Source organism: Oncorhynchus tshawytscha, linkage group LG04, assembly GCF_018296145.1.
Source record: "Oncorhynchus tshawytscha isolate Ot180627B linkage group LG04, Otsh_v2.0, whole genome shotgun sequence".
NCBI lineage: Eukaryota > Metazoa > Chordata > Actinopteri > Salmoniformes > Salmonidae > Oncorhynchus > Oncorhynchus tshawytscha.
In genome coordinates, this window is record NC_056432.1 from 27,462,201 (window position 1) to 27,482,906 (window position 20,706).

At 44.1% G+C, this 20,706-nt stretch overlaps 1 protein-coding gene across 1 annotated transcript; it reads left to right on the top strand.

The window, feature by feature from the left end:
* The first annotated feature begins 7,768 nt into the window (after positions 1–7,768).
* Positions 7,769–15,820, top strand: LOC112248455 (charged multivesicular body protein 7). The gene is made up of 11 exons (XM_024417487.2): positions 7,769–8,036; positions 8,227–8,512; positions 8,609–8,780; positions 8,879–9,064; positions 9,229–9,362; positions 9,467–9,515; positions 14,209–14,328; positions 14,497–14,595; positions 15,062–15,119; positions 15,243–15,479; positions 15,566–15,820. The coding sequence occupies exons 2-11, from the start codon at positions 8,229–8,231 to the stop codon at positions 15,619–15,621; spliced, it is 1,395 nt and encodes a 464-aa protein (XP_024273255.1). The 5' UTR covers positions 7,769–8,036; positions 8,227–8,228; the 3' UTR covers positions 15,622–15,820.
* Positions 15,821–20,706: the final 4,886 nt, after the last annotated feature.

Below are 20,706 nucleotides of genomic sequence, written 5' to 3' on the forward strand. Positions count from 1 at the left end.
AAGAGACTGGACATTGGTAAGTAGTATACTCGGGAGCGGTGAGCCCGTCTACGGAGCTTAACCAGAAGACCGCTCTGTTTGCCCCTTCTGCGGCGTCGTTGTTTTGGGTCGCCTACTGGGATCCGATCCATTGTCCTTGGTGGTGGTCCAAACAGAGGATCAGCTTTGGGAAAGTCGTATTCCTGGTCGTAATGTTGGTAAGTTGACGTTGCTCTTATATCCAATAGTTCATCCCGGCTGTATGTAATAAGACTGAAGAATTCCTGGGGTAGCAATGTAAGAAATAATGCATAAAAAACTAAATACTGCATAGTTTCCTAAGAATGGGAAGCGAGGAGAACGTCTCTGTTGGAGCCATCTCTGTCGGCGCCATGTCCACTCCGACAATGAGAACAAACAGTAAATGACTGTAATAACAATAATAATAATAGTAATAATATATTGAATGCATTAACAGAAATTACCATAACTAAACAAACATTGCAGATTAGAAATTATGGAAATGAACGGTAAATGTAAGCTATGTAATGGGGAATTGAGACACAGCAAACAATGCACACAATTAAGATATGAAACAATGAATACCCACGAAATGGTGTGAGATTTTTGGAGAGACATGTGCCTTGTGCATCTGAGCCACAATCCCTATATTCTTGGACAGTGGCATCCCTGCGTCCTCCTCAATGGATTAGTCCACTGAGGCAGGCTATCACCCCCTCCAGGTGTCGCTTGTTTCCCTCAAATATGTGCTCCAGGGCATGCTAAACTGTTTTGTGTTCGTTTACCTTGACGACATCCTGTTTTTTCCCAATCTTCCCAAGTACATGTACTTCATGTCAGACAGGTCCATCAGCGCCTCCTGGAGAAGCAATTGTTTGTGAAAGCCGAGAAGTGTGAGTTCCACAGCTCTTCTATCACCTTTCTGGGATATGTCATTGCTGAGGACAATGTTCAGATGGATCCTGGAAAGGTGAAAGCAGTGGTGGATTGGCCTCAACCAACGTCCAACGTCGACAAAGCCTTTGTGGACCTGAAGCATCGGTTAACAGCAGCATCCATCCGGACCCCTCGTATCAATTTGTGGTGGAAGTTGATGCTTCGGATGTTGGAGTGGGGGCCATCCTGTCCCAGCGATCTGTCCAGGACCAAAAGCTTAATTCCTGTGCCTTCCTGTCCCATCGTCTCAATCCTGCAGAGAGGAACTACGATGTAGGCAACCGAGAACTCCTGGCGGTTAAGATGAAGCCTGACGCTCTCTCCCACCTATACAGTTCCTCTGCCACACCCTCGACCTCTGAAACCATTCTCCCTACCTCATGCCTTGCTGCCAATGTGGATTGTGGTATTGAGAACCTGGTTCGCGAGGTGCAACGTTCCCAGCCTGGACCTGAAGGGCCCGGCTAACCGGCTGTTTGTCCCTAACCCAGTCCGGTCACAGGTCCTGGAATGGGCTCATTCCTCCAGGCTGACCGGTCATCCAGGGTCCCGTCGTACACTAGCCTTCCTCCGACATTTTTTTCTGGTGGCCCACAATGGTTCCTGACGTCTCTGCCTTCGTCATGCACAGTGTGTGGCAAGCTCCTTCTGGCCTCCTTCAGCCACTACCGGTCCCTCATCGTCCCTGGTCTCAGATCTCTGGACTTTGTCACTGGGCTCCCGCCGTCTGATGGCAACACTGTCATTCTGACGGTAGTCGATCGGTTCTCCAAGGCCACCCATTTCATCCCTCTCCCCAAACTACCCTCTGCCAAGGAGACAGCCCAGCTTATGGTGCAGTGTGTCTTCCGTCTCCATGGACTCCCAGTAGACATGGTCTCCGATCGGGGTCCTCAGTTCTCGTCTCAGTTCTGGAAGTCATTCTGCGCTCTTATTGGGTCGTCGGCCAGCCTGTCATCCAGATTCCCGCAAGCTGTCTCCCCATTTCATTGGTCCTTTTCCCATCTCTAGAGTCCTTAGTTCCACTGAAGTCTGTCTTGTGTTACCCCGTACCCACCCTACTTTCCATGTGTCCAGAATTAAGCCTGTGTCTCACTGTCCTTTGACTTCTGTTTCCAAGCCCATCCCTGCCCACGGGTAATCGATGGCTATCCAGCGTATACGGTGAAATGCCTCCTGAGGGTTCGACCACGGGGCAGGGGTTTCTAGCACCTGGTTGACTGGGAGGGTTATGGCCCGGAGGAGAGGTGCTGGGTTCCTGCTAAAGACATCTTGGACCAGGCCCTCTTCACCGATTTCCACCGCCGACACCCCGGTCAGCCAGGTATGCACCCAGGTAGGACGCCTGTACACGACCAGTCTCTTGCCTACCCCTTTTGGATTAATAAACATTGCAAGACTCCAGCCATCTGCCTCCTGTGTCTGCATCTGCGTCTCGCCTTGTGACTTGATACAGGCAGAGCCCCACCTGTGCATTCAGAAAGCATTCAGACCCCTTGACTTTTTCAACATTTTCTGACTTTACAGCCCTATACTAAAATGTATACAATTAATTGCTTTCCTCATCAATCTACACACAATACCACATAATGACCAAGTGAATATAGGTTAAGACATTTTCCAAATAAAAAAATAGAAATACCTTATTTACATAAGTATTCAGACCCTTTGCTATGAGACTTGAAATTGAGATGTTTCTACAACTTGATATGAGTCCACCTGTGGTAAATTCAATTGATTGGAAATGACTTGGAAAGGCACACACTTCCTATATAAGGTCCCACAGTTGACAGTCATAACAAAAACCAAGCTATGGGGTCAAAGGAATTGTCTGTAGAGCTCCGAGACAGGATTGTGTCCCCAAGAACACAGTGGCCTCCATCATTCTTAAATGGAAGAAGTTTGGAACCACTAAGACTCTTCCCAGAACTGGCCAAACTGAGCAATTGGGGGAGAAGGGCCTTGGTCAGGGAGGTGACCAAGAACCTGAAGGTCACTCTGATAGAGCTCCAAAGTTCCTCTGTGGAGATGGGAGAACCTTCCAGAAGGACAACCTTCTCTGCAGCACTCCACCAATCAGGCCTTTATGGTAGAGCGACCAGGCGGAAGCCACTTCTCAGTAAAAGGCACATGACAGCCTGCTTCGAGTTTGCCAAAAGGCACCTAAAGGACTCAGACCATGAGAAGCACCATCCCTACGGTGAAGCATGGTGGTGGCAGCATCATGTTGTGGGGATGTTTTTCAGCGGCAGGGACTGGGAGACTAGTCAGGATTAAGGGAAAGATGAGCGGAACAAAGTACAGAGATCCTTGATGAAAACCTGCTCCAGAGCGCTCAGGACCTCAGACTGGGCCGAAGGTTCACCTTCCAACAGGAGAATGGCCCTAAGCAAATAGCCAAGACAACACAGGAGTGGCTTCGGGACAAGTCTCTGAATGTCCTTGAGTGGCCCAGCCAGAGCCTGGACTTGAACCCGATCTAACATCTCTGGAGAGACCTGAAAATAGCTGTGCAGTGACGCTCCCCATGGGTGGATCTACAGAGAAGAATGGGAGAAACTCCCCACATACAGGTGTGCCAAGCTTGTAGTGTCATGCCCAAGAAGACTTGAGGTTGTAATCGCTGTCAAAGGTGCTTCAACAAAGTACTGAGTAAAAGATCGGAATACTTATGTAAATGTGATATTTCATAACATTTGCAAAAATTTCTAAAAATGTGATTTTGCTTTGTCATTATGGGGTTTTGTATGTAGATGGGGGGGGATGATTTAATCCATTTTAGAATATGGCTGTAACGTAACAAAATATGGAAAAAGTGAATGGGTCTGAATACTTTCCGAATGCACTGTGTGTGTGTGTGTGTGTGTGTGTGTGTGTGTGTGTGTGTGTGTGTGTGTGTGTGTGTGTGTGTGTGTGTATGTGTATATATATATATATATATATATATATATATATATATATATATCTATATCGCAGCTCAAAAAAATAAAGGGAACAGTAAAATAACACATCCTAGATCTGAATTAATGAAATATTCTTATTAAATACTTTTTTCTTTACATAGTTGAATGTGCTGACAACAAAATCACACAAAAATTATCAATGGAAATCAAATTTAGCCAGAAATCTTGCTTGTTTGTAGATGACCAAATACTTATTTTCCACCATCATTTGCAAATAAATTCATAAAAAAATCCTACAATGTGATTTTCTGGATTTTTTTTCTCATTTTGTCTGTCATAGTTGAAGTGTACCTATGATGAAAATTACAATTGGTGGCTGACTAAATACTTTTTTGCCCCATTGTATATATATATATATATAACATTTAAAAAAAATTGCATGTCAATTTGGCATTAATACATATCACATTTTAGTTTGAAAACAAATTATCATTGAATTCATAAATCCTCATACAAACATGGTCTCTTTTTTGCTTCTTGAGTAAGGCAGCTCCAAAATGCAGGTGTTTCAGCCTAGCGCAGTGCTTTCTGTGGTGTTGTGGCAGCCTGCAGAAAATACGGAGCGTAGGGGTTGGTAATGTTCTCTAGTTGCACCGTGATTGGCTCAGTGTTCTGTCACTCATGGGGACACTAAGTCACAGCAAAATCTATGGGGAGAGCTAAAACATTCAAGCCCCTTGTGTGATTTACATTAGAAGCTCCCATCCAAGAAGGCTCAAGGTCATTGGCCACAGATAAAATACGTCAAATCCCGTTTATATCTACCGTAGCTTTGATTGGACTGATCATGTCAACATCATACTTTCAAAATCTTAGCTAGCAAGCTAGACAAGCAGTCATCATCATGAATCAAGACAACAAGCAAATCCTTTTCAATCCTTGTCATATGAAGAGAAATTATAGATAAAGTGTATCGGTGTTCATCGGCCATTGAACATAAAACATTACACAACAAGTTGGAAATTGCAAATTCAACAATGTGTGGTTTGTAAGGAATCAGTGGCTAACTGCAAGTGTTGCAAAGCAATCACTAGCCTGCTATTGAGTGGAGTGGGTGTATGGTCCAAATCTGGGTTTAAGGGTCTCTTTTCCAAGATTAAAAGGATAAACATTCACAGACAACACCATGGGCCAGAAAAGGTTAAATATATTGGCTGTGCTGTCAACTGAACTCTGAATTAAAAGAGCTCCGACTGGGAAAACAAGCTTTGAACGGTCATCCAACTTGGAATTCCATGTTGAGGAAGTCTGGCCTCTTTCTAGAGCTTCGTTCTGAAGATCACTAAACCTCATAATTTGACCTTGCTTTTTCCCCAGAGTTCCCAGTTGTCTTGAAAGCACCATAAATACAGAGAATGGCAGACTTTGATGACAAAGTTTGATGACAAAGTTTGCCCACAAAAGGACTGTTGCGCCACTTTTCTGTTCAAGTGAGCACAGCACAACAAGGGGAGTCTAAAAATGTATTGTATGCTACTGCATAATGATGTAAAATGCCAGGGAGATATGTATACTGTGGTTAAGAAAGTAATACGGAGTGTATGTTGTGTAGTAAGCTTTTAGTAGCCCATGTGCATCACCCTAATAATTTGGTCCCTTCCCCCCTCTTAACTTAGCCTACTGTTTTGACTTGGTGGTGCACATGTAGCGTATAGCCTGTTTTAGAGAAATTTCAAAAGTGCTGAACAAATAGTTATTTACTAAGTCTGTCCTGGCTCGCTCATTAATGTCTTAATCGAAATTGTTATTGTCAGTAGAAACCACATTTGTTTAAGCAAGTCATCCATATCAGCTATGTTTTTTTTTAAAGGCAGTAAATTAAGCTGAATTAACTGTTTCGCTACCAGGCAAGGCTCCACAGATAGCCAGGTGTAGCGGTGGTAAGGATTCACTCCATGGTGCTGAAAAAAAAACTCTGCTGTTGGGACAGCTTTATGTAGGCCCTAACAGTTTGTGGGCACCGTTTGTCACCGTTATAGTGCAATATCCCCCTTTCTCTTTCCCTACTAATGTATGGTTTAGTGTTGAGAAGTGGCTTTGCTGACATGCATAACAAAATATGTTTTGGAGTTTGCCCCACCAAGATTTACATGCTAAAATCACCACCACTCGTTTTCCATGAAAAAAAGTAATGTTTTCTATACAGACCCCTTTTGTCATACAGTAGACTATTCCATGAGGCACCCAGACCTTATGAAAGTTGCACAGTATAATCTTGTAATAAATCAAATTTAGTGATACATAACTTGACATTTCCATTAAGACATTGAGGGAGGATAACCAACATTCCAATTAATAGCAATGCATTTCTGCAAATGCTAGGCTACACAGTTTCTTCTGATAACAGTCTCCAGTATCAATGTTTCCAAGCAAACAAAAACAGGGAGAAGGAAGAATCTGTAGACATGCTGAGATAAAAGAACATACTCTTTGCCAGAATTAGGCCAGTCTTCACAAGATCATAACATATGCAAATATGTCCCCTTTTGTGTTTTACACTTCCAGCAGAGGAATTACATTTATCAGCATGATATTCAGTTTCACTGGTATATTGGATGTTCTATGGATGGTCTTAAGTCTTAAACTGCAGTAATTTGTCTGAGATTATATGAACATGACTGGGCATTCTAACATACCTTTGCTCCCGAGTGGCGCATATGTCTAAGGCCCTGCAGCTCAGTGCTAGAGGCTTCACTACAGACCCTGGTTCTATCCCGGGCTGTATCACAACCGGCCGTGATCGGGTGTCCCATAGGGTGGCGCACAATTGGCCCAATATCGTCCCGGGTTAGGGGAGGGTTTGGCCGGGGTTTGGCAGTCATTGTAAAATACAAATTTGTTCTTAACGGACTTGCCTAGTTAAATAAAAGGTTAAATTTAAAAAATCCATTCATCATCATCAATATTGTGTTGTGTACTGACTGTGCACCATGACAGTGTAGTCTGTTGAGCTGTTTATACCGGTGTCAGTGTGAAAAGTTGAGAGTTAGCTAGGGAAACTGACAGATCAATAACGTAACATTGCTATACCTACTGACTATAATAAAAACTCACATTGCGCTGTCAAAAAACGTCACGATATCGGTCTTCAATCGTTTGGCCGCTGGTTTCATCGTTTAATTCAGATCTAGTGTGATTGAGACAAAAATAATACCTAAAGTTAGTGGGCTAGCTAGCTAACGTTGGCCAACTTTTGGCTAGCTCTAATGGTAAATCAACTGGTGAACACTAGCCAATTAATTTACTTCTGTTGAAACAGGACAAAAAGGCTACAAAACATTTCCTAACACACAGCAGCTGTTAGAGACTAGAGCTGAACTGGCTGTGGTAGCTACTAGTTAGCTAGTTAATTCTCTTCAGACATAACTTCAGTGGAGAAGGGATGAAACATTAGCTAACATTACATGTCAGTTACACTAACTCAGCACTAGGACTATTTTTCTCTCCCTTCTTCTGTTAAGTCAAACATGTCAGTTGCACTACCAGCACTGGGGATACATTTGTTTTTCTTCTGTTAAGTCAAAAAGCAGTTACCTTCCCGGCTACATCAGTCAAATAAAGAGCAGCCAGTTTCTGATCTGCTTGCTTTTACAACTCTGAGAAAAAGCACAACATAGAAACAGCAGCTGCTGCACCATGCTGGTCAGAAGCTTTGCCTTCACACATTCCCCCAGACTGGCAAAAACTATTATATATAAAATACATATTTTTGTGTGTGTACATTTCTACCAGCCCCACCCCAAAAAAAAAAAAATGGTCCAGCCATTGCCAGATGGCCAATCCAGTATTCAGAATTTGACCAGCGTCTCCGCTCTGACCCGGTCATGTCTAGATGGGATACCGTTTATGTTAAATTGATGACAAACTTTTTGGGGGATTTTAGCTAACCCTAACACACTTCTCTTAACCTGCTACGTTACTTCAACTAACCTGCTAGTAGCAGGCTGCTACGCAAAGTATATTTTGACATAAACTGTCTAATTTCTAGACAAAACCCTCGCTGCTGACTGTGAACCTTGTTATCCCGACCATCTTGAACATGCGCAGAAAAAGCTCAAATCTGACGTTTGAGGAAGTTAGCTGCTAGCAACAAGCTAACTTCAAAACAACATGTTGTGGAGCACACAGCAGGCATTGGTTAGTTGTTTGCTCATCATGGTGAAAATATATCATAGACTACTCTAGTGTAATTGGACATGTCTGAGATTGAATTTACTACGGAGCTCTGACTCAGCATGATAGCCTTGGTTAGCTGATGACGTTGTTGTTATTCTGCCTGCTAGCTAGCTATGCATTCCATACAATCTCTCTGTCTTTTGTTCTACAGAAATGGTTCCATCAAATCTTGGGGAAGAAATGTCTACTGAAGTAACGTTGCCACCTGAGTGGGAGGACGATGAACGGATGAATTTCCTATTCTCTGACTTCAAAGAAAACCGAGATGTCAACACAAAAGATTGGGACAGTAAAATTGATTTCTGGACATCACTCATTCTTAAAATCTGCCGAAGTCGCGGAACCGTCTGTTTTAATTTGCAAGAGTTGAACAAGATTTTTCAGAGAAAAGGATTTGTACCTTTGGGTTTGGGTACTGTCATTCGGTGCATGGCTAGGTAAAATATCAATGCAATGCCATCTGCTAAAATGTGAGAAAAATATAACCTACCTCGTCTCACTATCCTTACCTTACTTGTCTGTATTCCTGGCAGGTGCGGCAAGATACAAAGAGAGTCAGAGTTTGCAGCAAATGTGGACTGTGGGTGGGTGTCTTGGGGTTTTGGCCTGTTGCTGGTGAAGCCTTTAAAATGGACATTTTCAACTCTTCTGGGTAGCAGTGGGGTTACTTTAGAGGAGTCGTTTGTTGTCATTGAACTGGTAAAGGTGTGTATACTTAATTTAATTAATTCAAAACATGACCATGGGGCTAGCAGGTTTATCCATTTAACACTGACCTTTTATTTTCTGTATGTTTCCTTCAGGAAAAGGCAGCAGAATTGCTTGGTGTCTACTGGAGTTCCCCAGTGGCCAACTGCTCTCTCCTGTCCTTCCAGGAGCTCCAGACACTGTCGTCCCATATCTGTATTGATGAGAGTACCCTGTGTATGGCTCTGCTACAGCTGCAGAGGGAGAAGCAGGTCACAGTATCACTGCATGAAGGCGAGAAGGTGAGGATATGAGAATGCTTAATTGAAGTGAGCATATTATTAGACTACATTGTAGGCTGCAGTAACTCAGACCATTATCCATGAGATTTCACACACATTGTTATGAGGATAATGTCACTGTATCAATGTGTTGCATTGAGCCAATGTTTTGTTTATTTTCACAGATTGTTAAGTTTTCTCAGCCAGGACAGGACCGTGTATCTTCAGTCAGTGATATGGACCTAGGCATCTATCAGCTACAGCGCAGTGAGAGACTGCTTGAAGTGCGGGTGGAGGCATTGGGTCTAGAGGCAGAGAAGTGCGTCCCTGACACATCACTTCGCGTTGTCTTGTGCAGTCTCTAATCTTCAGTCTTACATTTTTTTTTGTGATTTCTGCTTGTGCTGTATTGTCTTTTTGTAGGTGCAAAGAAGAAGCTAGGGTGTTGCTACGCGAAGGGAAGAAATCTCAGGTAGATTTACAATCCTCTGATCCTATGTTGACTTTTTGTCCTGCACCAAACTCAAACGCAAACTCTCTAAAAACAAGCCTCTCACCGTTGCCGCCTGCTATAGACCACCCTCTGCCCCCAGCTGTGCTCTGGACACCATATGTGAACTGATTTCCCCCCATCTATCTTCAGAGCTCGTGCTGCTAGGCGACCTAAACTGGAACATGCTTAATTAACACCCCAGCCATCCTACAATCTAAGCTTGATGCCCTCAATCTCACACAAATTATCAATGAATCTACCAGGTACCACCCCAAAGCCGTAAACACGGGCACCCTCATTGATATCATCCTAACCAACTTGCCCTGTAAATACACCTCTGCTGTTTTCAACCAAGATCTCAGCGATCACTGCATCATTGCCTGCATCCGTAATGGGTCAGCGGTCAAACGACCTCCACTCATCACTGTCAAACGCTCCCTGAAACACTTCAGTGAGTAGGCCTTTCTAATCGACCTGGCCGGGGTATCCTGGAAGGATATTGATCTCATCCCGTCAGTAGAGGATGCCTGGTTATTTTTTTTTAAATGCCTTCCTCACCATCTTAAATAAGCATGCCCCATTCAAGAAATTTAGAACCAGGAACAGATATAGCCCTTGGTTCTCTCCAGACCTGACTGCCCTTAACCAGCACAAAAACATCCTATGGCGTTCTGCACTAGCATCGAACCGCCCCCATGATATGCAACTTTTCAGGGAAGCTAGAAACCAATATACACAGGCAGTTAGAAAAGCCATGGCTATCTTTTTCAAGCAGAAATTTGCTTCCTGCAACACAAACTCAAAACAGTTCTGGGACACTGTAAAGTCCATGGAGAATAAGAACACCTCCTCCCAGCTGCCCACTGCACTGAAGATAGGAAACACTGTCACCACTGATGAATCCACTATAATTGATCATTTCAATAAGCATTTTTCTACGGCTGGCCAGGCTTTCCACCTGGCTACCCCTACCCCGGTCAACAGCACTGCACCCCCCACAGCAACTCGCCCAAGCCTTCCCCATTTCTCCTTCTCCCAAATCCAGTCAGCTGATGTTCTGAAAGAGCTGCAAAATCTGGACCCCTACAAATCAGCCGGGCTAGACAATCTGGACCCTTTCTTTCTAAAAAATTATCTTCCAAAATTGTTGTCACCCCTATTACTAGCCTGTTCAACCTCTCTTTTGTGTCGTCTGAGATTCCCAAAGATTGTAAAGCAGCTGCGGTCATCCCCCTCTTCAAAGGGGGGACACTCTTGACCCAAATTGCTACAGACCTATATCTATCCTACCCTGCCTTTCTAAGGTCTTCGAAAGCCAAGTCAACAAACAGATTACCAACCTTTTCGTATCCCACCATACCTTCTCCGCTATGCAATCTGGTTTCAGAGCTGGTCATGGGTGCACCTCAGCCACGCTCAAGGTCCTAAACGATATCTTAACTGCCATCGATAAGAAACAATACTGTGCAGCCGTATTCAAATCAAATCATCAAATCAAATTTTATTTGTCACATACACATGGTTAGCAGATGTTAATGCGAGTGTAGCGAAATGCTTGTGCTTCTAGTTCCGACAGTGCAGTAATAACCAACAAGTAATCTAACTAACAATTCCAAAACTACTGCCGAATTTCTTCAGCCTCCTGAGGTTGAAGAGGCGCTGCTGCGCCTTCTTCACGATGCTGTCTGTGTGAGTGGACCAATTCAGTTTGTCTGTGATGTGTATGCTGAGGAACTTAAAACTTGCTACCCTCTCCACTACTGTTCCATCGATGTGGATAGGGGGGTGTTCCCTCTGCTGTTTCCTGAAGTCCACAATCATCTCCTTAGTTTTGTTGACGTTGAGTGTGAGGTTATTTTCCTGACACCACACTCCGAGGGCCCTCACCTCCTCCCTGTAGGCCGTCTCGTCGTTGTTGGTAATCAAGCCTACCACTGTTGTCGTCCGCAAACTTGATGATTGAGTTGGAGGCGTGCGTGGCCACGCAGTCGTGGGTGAACAGGGAGTACAGGAGAGGGCTCAGAACGCACCCTTGTGGGGCCCCAGTGTTGAGGATCAGCGGGGAGGAGATGTTGTTGCCTACCCTCACCACCTGGGGGCGGCCCGTCAGGAAGTCCAGTACCTAGTTGCACAGGGCGGGGTCGAGACCCAGGGTCTCGAGCTTGATGATGAGCTTGGAGGGTACTATGGTGTTGAATGCCGAGCTGTAGTCGATGAACAGCATTCTCACATAGGTATTCCTCTTGTCCAGATGGGTTAGGGCAGTGTGCAGTGTGGTTGAGATTGCATCGTCTGTGGACCTATTTGGGCGGTAAGCAAATTGGAGTGGGTCTAGGGTGTAAGGTAGGGTGGAGGTGATATGGTCCTTGACTAGTCTCTCAAAGCACTTCATGATGGCGGAAGTGAATGCTACGGGGCGGTAGTCGTTTAGCTCAGTTACCTTAGCTTTCTTGGGAACAGGAACAATGGTGGCCCTCTTGAAGCATGTGGGAAGAGCAGACTGGTATAGGGATTGATTGAATATGTCCGTAAACACACCGGCCAGCTGGTCTGCGCATGCTCTGAGGGCGCGGCTGGGGATGCCGTCTGGGCCTGCAGCCTTGCGAGGGTTAACACGTTTAAATGTCTTACTCACCTCGGCTGCAGTGAAGGAGAGACCGCATGTTTTCGTTGCAGGCCGTGTCAGTGGCACTGTATTGTCCTCAAAGCGGGCAAAAAAGTTATTTAGTCTGCCTGGGAGCAAGACATCTTGGTCCGTGACTGGGCTGGATTTCTTCCTGTAGTCCGTGATTGACTGTAGACCCTGCCACATGCCTCTTGTGTCTGAGCCGTTGAATTGAGATTCTACTTTGTCTCTGTACTGACGCTTAGCTTGTTTGATAGCCTTGCGGAGGGAATAGCTGCACTGTTTGTATTCGGTCATATTACCAGACACCTTGCCCTGATTAAAAGCAGTGGTTCGCGCTTTCAGTTTCACGCGAATGCTGCCATCAATCCACGGTTTCTGGTTAGGGAATGTTTTAATCGTTGCTATGGGAACGACATCTTCAACGCACGTTCTAATGAACTCGCACACCGAATCAGCGTATTCGTCAATATTGTTATCTGATGCAATACGAAACATCTCCCAGTCCACGTCATTGACCTGGCCAAGGCTTTCGACTGTCAATCACCACATCCTCATTGGCAGATTCGACAGACTTGGTTTCTCAAATGATTGCCTCGCCTGGTTCACCAACTACTTCTCTGATAAAGTTCAGTGTGCCAAATTGGAGGGTCTGTTGTCCGGGCCTCTGGCAGTCTCTATGGGGGTGCTACAAGGTTCAATTCTTGGACAGACTCTCTTCTCTGTATACATCAATGATGTCGCTCTTGCAGCTGGTGAGTCTCTGATCCACCTCTACGCAGACGACACCATTCTGTATATTTCTGGCCCTTCTTTGGACACTGTTAACAACCCTCCAGGCGAGCTTCAATGCCATACAACTCTCCTTCCGTGGCCTCCAATTGCTCTTAAATACAAGTAAAACTAAATGCATGCTCTTCAACCGATCGCTGCCTGCACCTTGCCCGCCTGTCCAACATCACTACTCTGGATGTCTCTGACTTAGAATTTGTGGACAACTACAAATACCTAGGTGTCTGGTTAGACTTCCAGACTCACATCAAACATTTCTAATCCAAGGTTAAATCTAGAATCAGCTTCCTATTTCGCAGCAAAGCCTCCTTCACTCATGCTGTCAAACATACCCTTGTAAAACTGACCATCCTACCTATCCTCAACTTCGGCGATGTCATTTACAAAATAGCCTCCAATACCCTACTCAATAAATTGGATGCAGTCTATCACAGTGCCATCCGTTTTGTCACCAAAGCCCCATATACTACCCACCACTGCGACCTGTACGCTCTCGTTGGCTGGCCCTCGCTTCATACTCGTCGCCAAACCCACTGGCTCCAGGTCATCTACAAGACCCTGCTAGGTAAAGTCCCCCCTTATCTCAGCTCACTGGTCACCATAGCAGCACCCACCTGTAGCACGCGCTCCAGCAGGTATATCTCTCTGGTCACCCCCAAAACCAATTCTTCCTTTGGCTGCCTCTCCTTCCAGTTCTCTGCTGCCAATGACTGAAACAAACTACAAAAATCTCTGAAACTGGAAACACTTATCTCCCTCACTATCTTTAAGCACCAGCTATCAGAGCAGCTCACAGATTACTGCACCTGTACATAGCCCATCTATAATTTAGGCCAAACAACTACCTCTTTCCCTACTGTATTAATTTATTTATTTTGCTCCTTTGCACCCCATTATTTCTCTCTACTTTGCACATTCTTCCACTGCAAATCAACCATTCCAGTATTTTACTTGCTATATTGTATTTACTTCGCCACCATGGCCTTTTTTTGCCTTTACCTCCCTTATCTCACCTCATTTGCTCACATTGTATATAGACTTATTTTTCTACTGTATTATTGACTGTATGTTTGTTTTACTCCATGTGTAACTCTGTGTTGTTGTATGTGTCAAACTGCTTTGCTTTATCTTGGCCAGGTCGCAATTGTAAATGAGAACTTGTTCTCAACTTGCCTACCTGGTTAATTAAAGGTGAAATAAAATGTTACATTTTTTTAAATGCAGTCTGGGAAACCTCAAATTTTTCTCCCCAAGGCCCTGAGGTATTTGAGAAGCCGAAAGAGAGTTGAGAGGAAAGCAGACGGCTTAAATGCCCAGCTGGAGAATGTGAAGGGAATCTTGGACAGGATAGCAAACTCAGAGACAGACAAACTGGTGAGTATGCAACAACAACGAAAATCTAGCCAAAACAGGGCAAGCACTAAAGTTAACCTAAAATTTGCAATGTGAGTAATTTGTGGCTGTTGTCATCACTCTTCTTAGTTCTACATGCAGTAACTAAGGTATTCTGTTCTCTATGCCTCTTTCTGCTTGCCTCTATAGGTGATACAGGCATATCAGGCTGGAGTGTCAGCCCTGCGACTCTCTCTGAAGGATGGGACTGTAGAAGGAGCTGAGAGCCTTGTGGATCAAATCCAAGAGGTCAGATTCTTCTTCACTGGGACTGCATTTAGTTGCTGTTATTGACAGTGGTGTAAAAATGCTTTAAAGTACTACTTAGGTAGTTTTGGGGTATCTGTACTTCACTATTTAACTTACTTCTCTACTCCATACATTTCCCCTGGTCATGCCTACTGCCTCAAATCTGGCTGACTCACTAAACACATGCTTCATTGGTAAATTATGTCTGAGTGTTGGAGCGTGCCCCTGGCTATCCATAAAAACAAGAATGGTGCCGTCTGGTTTGCTTAATAAAAATGTTTTGAAATTATTTTTTACTTTTGATACTTAAGTATTTTTAAAACCAAATACATTTAGTAGTATTTGTATTTTATTGGGTGACTGAGTCATTTTCTTTTAAGGTATCTTTTACTTGCACTCAAGTATGACAATTTGGTACTTTCTCCACATCAATCTAAATGTATTTTCTTGCCATTTGGTATTACAGTTGTGTGACACTCAGGATGAAATGAACCAAACTCTGGCTGGTGGAGCGCTCAACTCAAGTATGTCCTATCACATATTATATCTACTTGGTTGTAGTGCCTAACTTAGACAATTTCATAATTACATTTCCAATATCCAGAGGGTCTGAGAAATGATCAATTATCCTATTGATATTTGTTTAGCGGATGCCGACACAGACGAGCTGGAGGATGAGCTGAGATCTTTATTGGAGAACTCTACTCTGGATAGGCCTTCCACACTTCCTGAAGTACCGTCACACCCTCTTTCACCTGTCAGGGAATCTGGTTCCCTTTGTGATGATCTGCTGTGTGCTTTGCCCTTAGTCCCTCAAAGCCTCTTCAATATCACAGATGAGGAACTGGACAAAGAGCTGAGCCGTCTAACACTTGCAGATACATGTATGCCACTCTTGTTCCTTTATCTTTAAAATACTACCTCAAAAGAGGCTACTGAAGTAACCTTTGTTTACGCATCACTCCCTTAGGTCTTCAACAAAAAGATTGTACTGCGCCAGTGAAGAGGGCTGAGTCTGCACAGTGACAACACTAATAAAAGAACTGCAATATTACCCGGACCCTCAGTGTTTGGGCACAGTGATAAAAAAATAGTGTGATCTGTCTTTTGTAACATGCTTATTGATGTCTCTGATCACTGTCATACACTTTTAAAATGTATTTATAATTGGCATTTTTGAGGTTAATTTCTCATTTACTCTAATAAAGATATCAGTAACAATCTTGATGCCAAATTATAAAGCCACTATTTCAGATTGACTGTAATGAGGTTGGGTTGTATGATAATAACTATGCCAAATACAGTGCATTCGGTTTAGTATTCAGACCCCTTGATGTTTTCCACATTTTGTTACATCACAGCCTTATTCTAAAATGTATTAAATGATTTTCCCCCCTCATCAATCTACACACAATATGCCATAAGGACAAAGTGAAAATATGTTTGCAAATGTACACTGCTCAAAAAAATAAAGGAAACACTAAAAGAACACATCCTAGATCTGAATGAATGAAATATTCTTATTAAATACTTTTTTCTTTACATAGTTGAATGTGCTGACAACAAAATCACACAACTGATCAATGGAAATCAAATTGATCAACCCATGGTTTGGATTTGGAGTCACTCAAAATTAAAGTGGAAAACCACACTACAGGCTAATCCAACTTTGATGTAATGTCCAAATGAGGCTCAGTAGTGTGTGTGGCCTCCATGTGCCTGTATGACCTCCCTACAACGCCTGGGCATGCTCCTGATGAGGTGGCGGATGGTCTCCTGAGGGATCTCCTTCCAGACCTGGACTAAAGCATCTGCCAACTCCTGGACAGTCTGTTGGTGGATGGAGCGAGACATGATGTCCCAGATGTGCTCCATTGGATTCAGGTCTGGGGAACGGGTGGGCCAGTCCATAGCATCAATGCCTTCCTCTTGCAGGAACTGCTGACACACTCCAGCCACATGAGGTCTAGCATTGTCTTGCATTAGGAGGAACCCAGGACCAACCGCACCAGCATATGGTCTCACAAGGGGTCTGAGGATCTCATCTCGGTACCTAATGGCAGTCAGGCTACCTCTGGCGAGCACATGGAGGGCTGTGTGGCCCCCCCCAAAGAAATGCCCCCACACCATGACTGACCCACCGCCAAACCGATCATGCTGGAGGATGTTGCAGGCAGCAGAACGTTCTCCACAGCAGACTCTGTCACGTGCTAAGTGTGAACCTGCTTTCATCTGTGAATAGCACAGGGCGCCAGTGGCGAATTTGCCAATCTTGGTGTTCTCTGGCAACTGTCAAACGTCCTGCACGGTGTTGGGCTGTAAGCCCAACCCCCACCTGTGGACGTCGGGCCCTCATACCACCCTCATGGAGTCTGTTTCTGACCATTTGAGCAGACACATGCACATGTGTGGCCTGCTGGAGGTCATTTTGCAGGGCTCTGGCAGTGCTCCTCCTTGCACAAAGGCGGAGGTAGCGGTCCTGCTGCTGGGTTGTTGCCCTCCTACGGCCTCCTCCACGTCTCTTGATGTACTGGCCTGTCTCCTGGTAGCGCCTCCATGCTCTGGACGCTACGCTGACAGACACAGCAAACCTTCTTGCCACAGCTCACATTGATGTGCCATCCTGGATGAGCTGCACTACCTGAGCCACTTGTGTGGGTTGTAGACTCCGTCTCATGCTACCACTAGAGTGAAAGCACCGCCAGCATTCAAAAGTGACCAAAACATCAGCCAGGAAGCATAGGAACTGAGAAGTGGTCTGTGGTCACCACCTGCAGAACCACTCCTTTATTGGGGGTGTCTTAATTATTGCCTATAATTTCCACCTGTTGTCTATTCCATTTGCACAACAGCATGTGAAATTTATTGTCAATCAGTGTTGCTTCCTAAGTGGACAGTTTGATTTCACAGAAGTGTGATTGACTTGGAGTTACATTGTGTTGTTTAAGTGTTCCCTTTATTTTTTTGAGCAGTGTATTAAAAACAAATACCTTATTTACATAAGTATTCAGAACCTTTGCTTTGAGACTTGAAATTGAGCTCAGGTGTGTCCTGTTTCCATTGACCATCCTTAATGTTTCTACAACTTGAACGGAGTCCACCTGTGGTAAATTCAATTGACTGGACCTGATTTGGAAAGGCACACACCTGTCTATATAAGGTCCCACAGTTGACAGTGCATGTCAGGATTTTGTCAGGAGAAAGAGAGCGTGGTTCCAGCTAAAGGTGGATTACGGACAGAGCTGGTGGAAGTCATGGACCCTGAGAGCACACTTGTTTGAAATTGAAAAGTGTCGCGGTAGCGTTTGAAAAAGAATAACATCAAGCTGAAGCAGCTGCATTATTAGTGGGATGCACTGTTGAGCTTTACATCCTGAAGGGTTTGTGCTGCTTGTATAGATTATGACAGCCAGTTAAATGGTGTCCTTTTGAGAAAGCAAGAACAAGATGTATGTTAGATGTTCAGTATTATAAGGAGATGTATAAGGAGTAATGGAGGGGAAAAAGAGAGACAGAGGGAGGAAGATGGCGAGCTTCAGTCGGTTAAAAATGGCAGGAAAAGGGGAGATGGCTTGTAGATGGTAGAAAATGAGTGAGCTGAAGACAGGAGGAGAAATGGAAGTGAATGAGGGTGAAGTATCAGAGGTGGTTGGTGTAGTGAAGTTCTCGGAGCTCGAGACATGCACTGAGGTTCAGGATAAAGCTGAGTCTGACAGGAGTGACAGTTTTTGGAAGAAGTGGACCCTTGTCTTTTGGCTGATAAATTTGTGGTTTCAGGGTAGGTGAAAACAGAGTTGGGTGCTGTGGAATTGGTGAGGGTAACCAGAAGTGGTGTTGTGATAATTGTTTGTGTTTCTGCTGGTCAGAGGGAGAAGGCACTCGAGTTAAATGAATGGGGGCAAGAAATGTGGTTTTGTTCCGCTTTCAAGAAAAGGGTGCCATTGAATGGAATGATTACAAGGGCAGCAGTACATTTAAACATTGACCAACTGAAGGGGAAGATTCCCAGTGTTTGTGATGCTTGTCGTTTGGTGCGACTCAGACGGGGTGGTGAAACGGAAGTCAGTGTCTGTTCTTTTGAGTTTTGATGAGTCTTTGCCCGACAAAGTGATGTTAGGATATAAGTTATCCTATACAAGCTTTTGTACCGACTACATTACGTTGTTACTGTTGTCAAGCTTATGGGCATGTGGCAGCAGTCTGTAGGAGGGAGGTTCCTAGGTGTGAGAAGTGTGCAGAAGGGCATGAGACAAAGTAATGTGTAGCATTGGGGAAAGTAGTGGTATGTGTTAATTGTAGGGGTGCCCATGGGGCTGGGGATCAGAAATGTCCCGTGTGAGAGAGGCATGTTGAGGTTTCCAGGGTTAGAGTAGTGCAGAAGTTGTCATATGTGAAGAAAGTAGGGGGGAAAATGAATCAAGGGGGAGGGATCCTGAGAGGAGTGGTGTGAGTAGTAGATCTGTACCAGTACAGAGGGATAGGCCAAAAAGTGATATCTATTTCAGTAAGATTGGATTTTTAGCATTTATAGCAATGGTTATCAACTACTGCAGGGATGGAACATAAGTCACAGAATATTGAGGTTGTGGTGGCAGCTGCAGAGAAGTATTTGGGTGTTTGTGACTTGACTTCAGAAGAGTTGCAGGGTGTGTTAAGTGGTGATGTCCCATCATTTCAGGTTGTTGGCATGAGGTCAGACTAAATAGATTTAAATAGTGGAGTAGGGTGGTTTTATTTATTTTTTGTGAGTAGTTAGATGGTAGTTAGATTTTAGTTTAAAAAAATATATTAAGCAAAGTACAAGGGAGGTGTACTCCATTCTAGTAGGTGGCAGTAATGCAACATATTGGATGCCAAGCGCCATTAAACCTCATCGAAGAAGTGCATGTCAGAGCAAAAACCAAGCCATGAGGTAGAAGGAATTGTCCCTAGAGCTCTGAGACAGGATTGTGTCGAGGCACCGACATGGGGAAGGGTACCAAATATTTCTGCAGCATTGAAAGTCCCAAGAACACAGTGGCCTCCATCTTTCTTAAATGGAAGAAGTTTGGAACCACCAAGACTCTTCCTCGAGCTGGCTACCAAGCTGAGCAATCCGGGGAGAAGGGCATTAGTCTGCGCTTTTAACGGACCTCTGAGACTATCACAGTGCAGGTGCATTTATATGGAGACTTGATTACACACAGGTGGATTGTATTTATCATCATTAGTCATTTAGGTCAACATTGGATCATTCAGAGATCCTCACTGAACTTCTGGAGAGAGTTTGCTGCACTGAAAGTAAAGGGGCTGAATAATTTTGCACGTCCAATTTTTCAGTTTTTGATTTGTTAAAAAAGTTTGAAATATCCAATAAATGTCATTCCACTTCATGATTGTGTCCCACTTGTTGTTGATTCTTCACAAAAAAATACAGTTTTATATCTTTATGTTTGAAGCCTGAAATGTGGCAAAAGGTCGCAAAGTTCAAGGGGGCCGAATACTTTCGCAAGGCACTGTATATACTGCACTCAATACCATCTACTGTATCTTGCCTATGCCGCTCTGTACCATCACTCATTCATATATCTTTATGTACATATTCTTTATCCCCTTACACTTGTGTCTATAAGGTAGTAGTTTTGGAATTGTTAGCTAGATTACTTGTTGGTTATTACTGCATTGTCGGAACTAGAAGCACAAGCATTTCGCTACACTCGCATTAACATCTGCTAACCATGTGTATGTGACAAATAAAATTTGATTTGATTTGATTTAGACCATGAGTAACAAGATCCTCTGGTCTGATGTAACCAAGATTGAACTCTTTGACCTGAATGCCAAACGTTATGTCTGGAAGAAACCTGGCACCATCCATACGATGAATCATGGTGGTGGCAGCTTCATGCTGTGGGGATGTTTTTCAGTGGTAGGGACTGGGAGACTAGACGGGATTGAGGGAAGGATGAGCGGAGCAAAGTACAGAGATCTTTGATGAAAACATGCTTCAGAGTGCTCAGGAATTCCGACTGGGGAGACGGGACAACGACCCTAAGCACACAGCCAAGACCATGCAAGAGTGACTTCGGGACAAGTCTCTGAATGTCCTTGAGTGGGCCAGCCAGAGCCTGG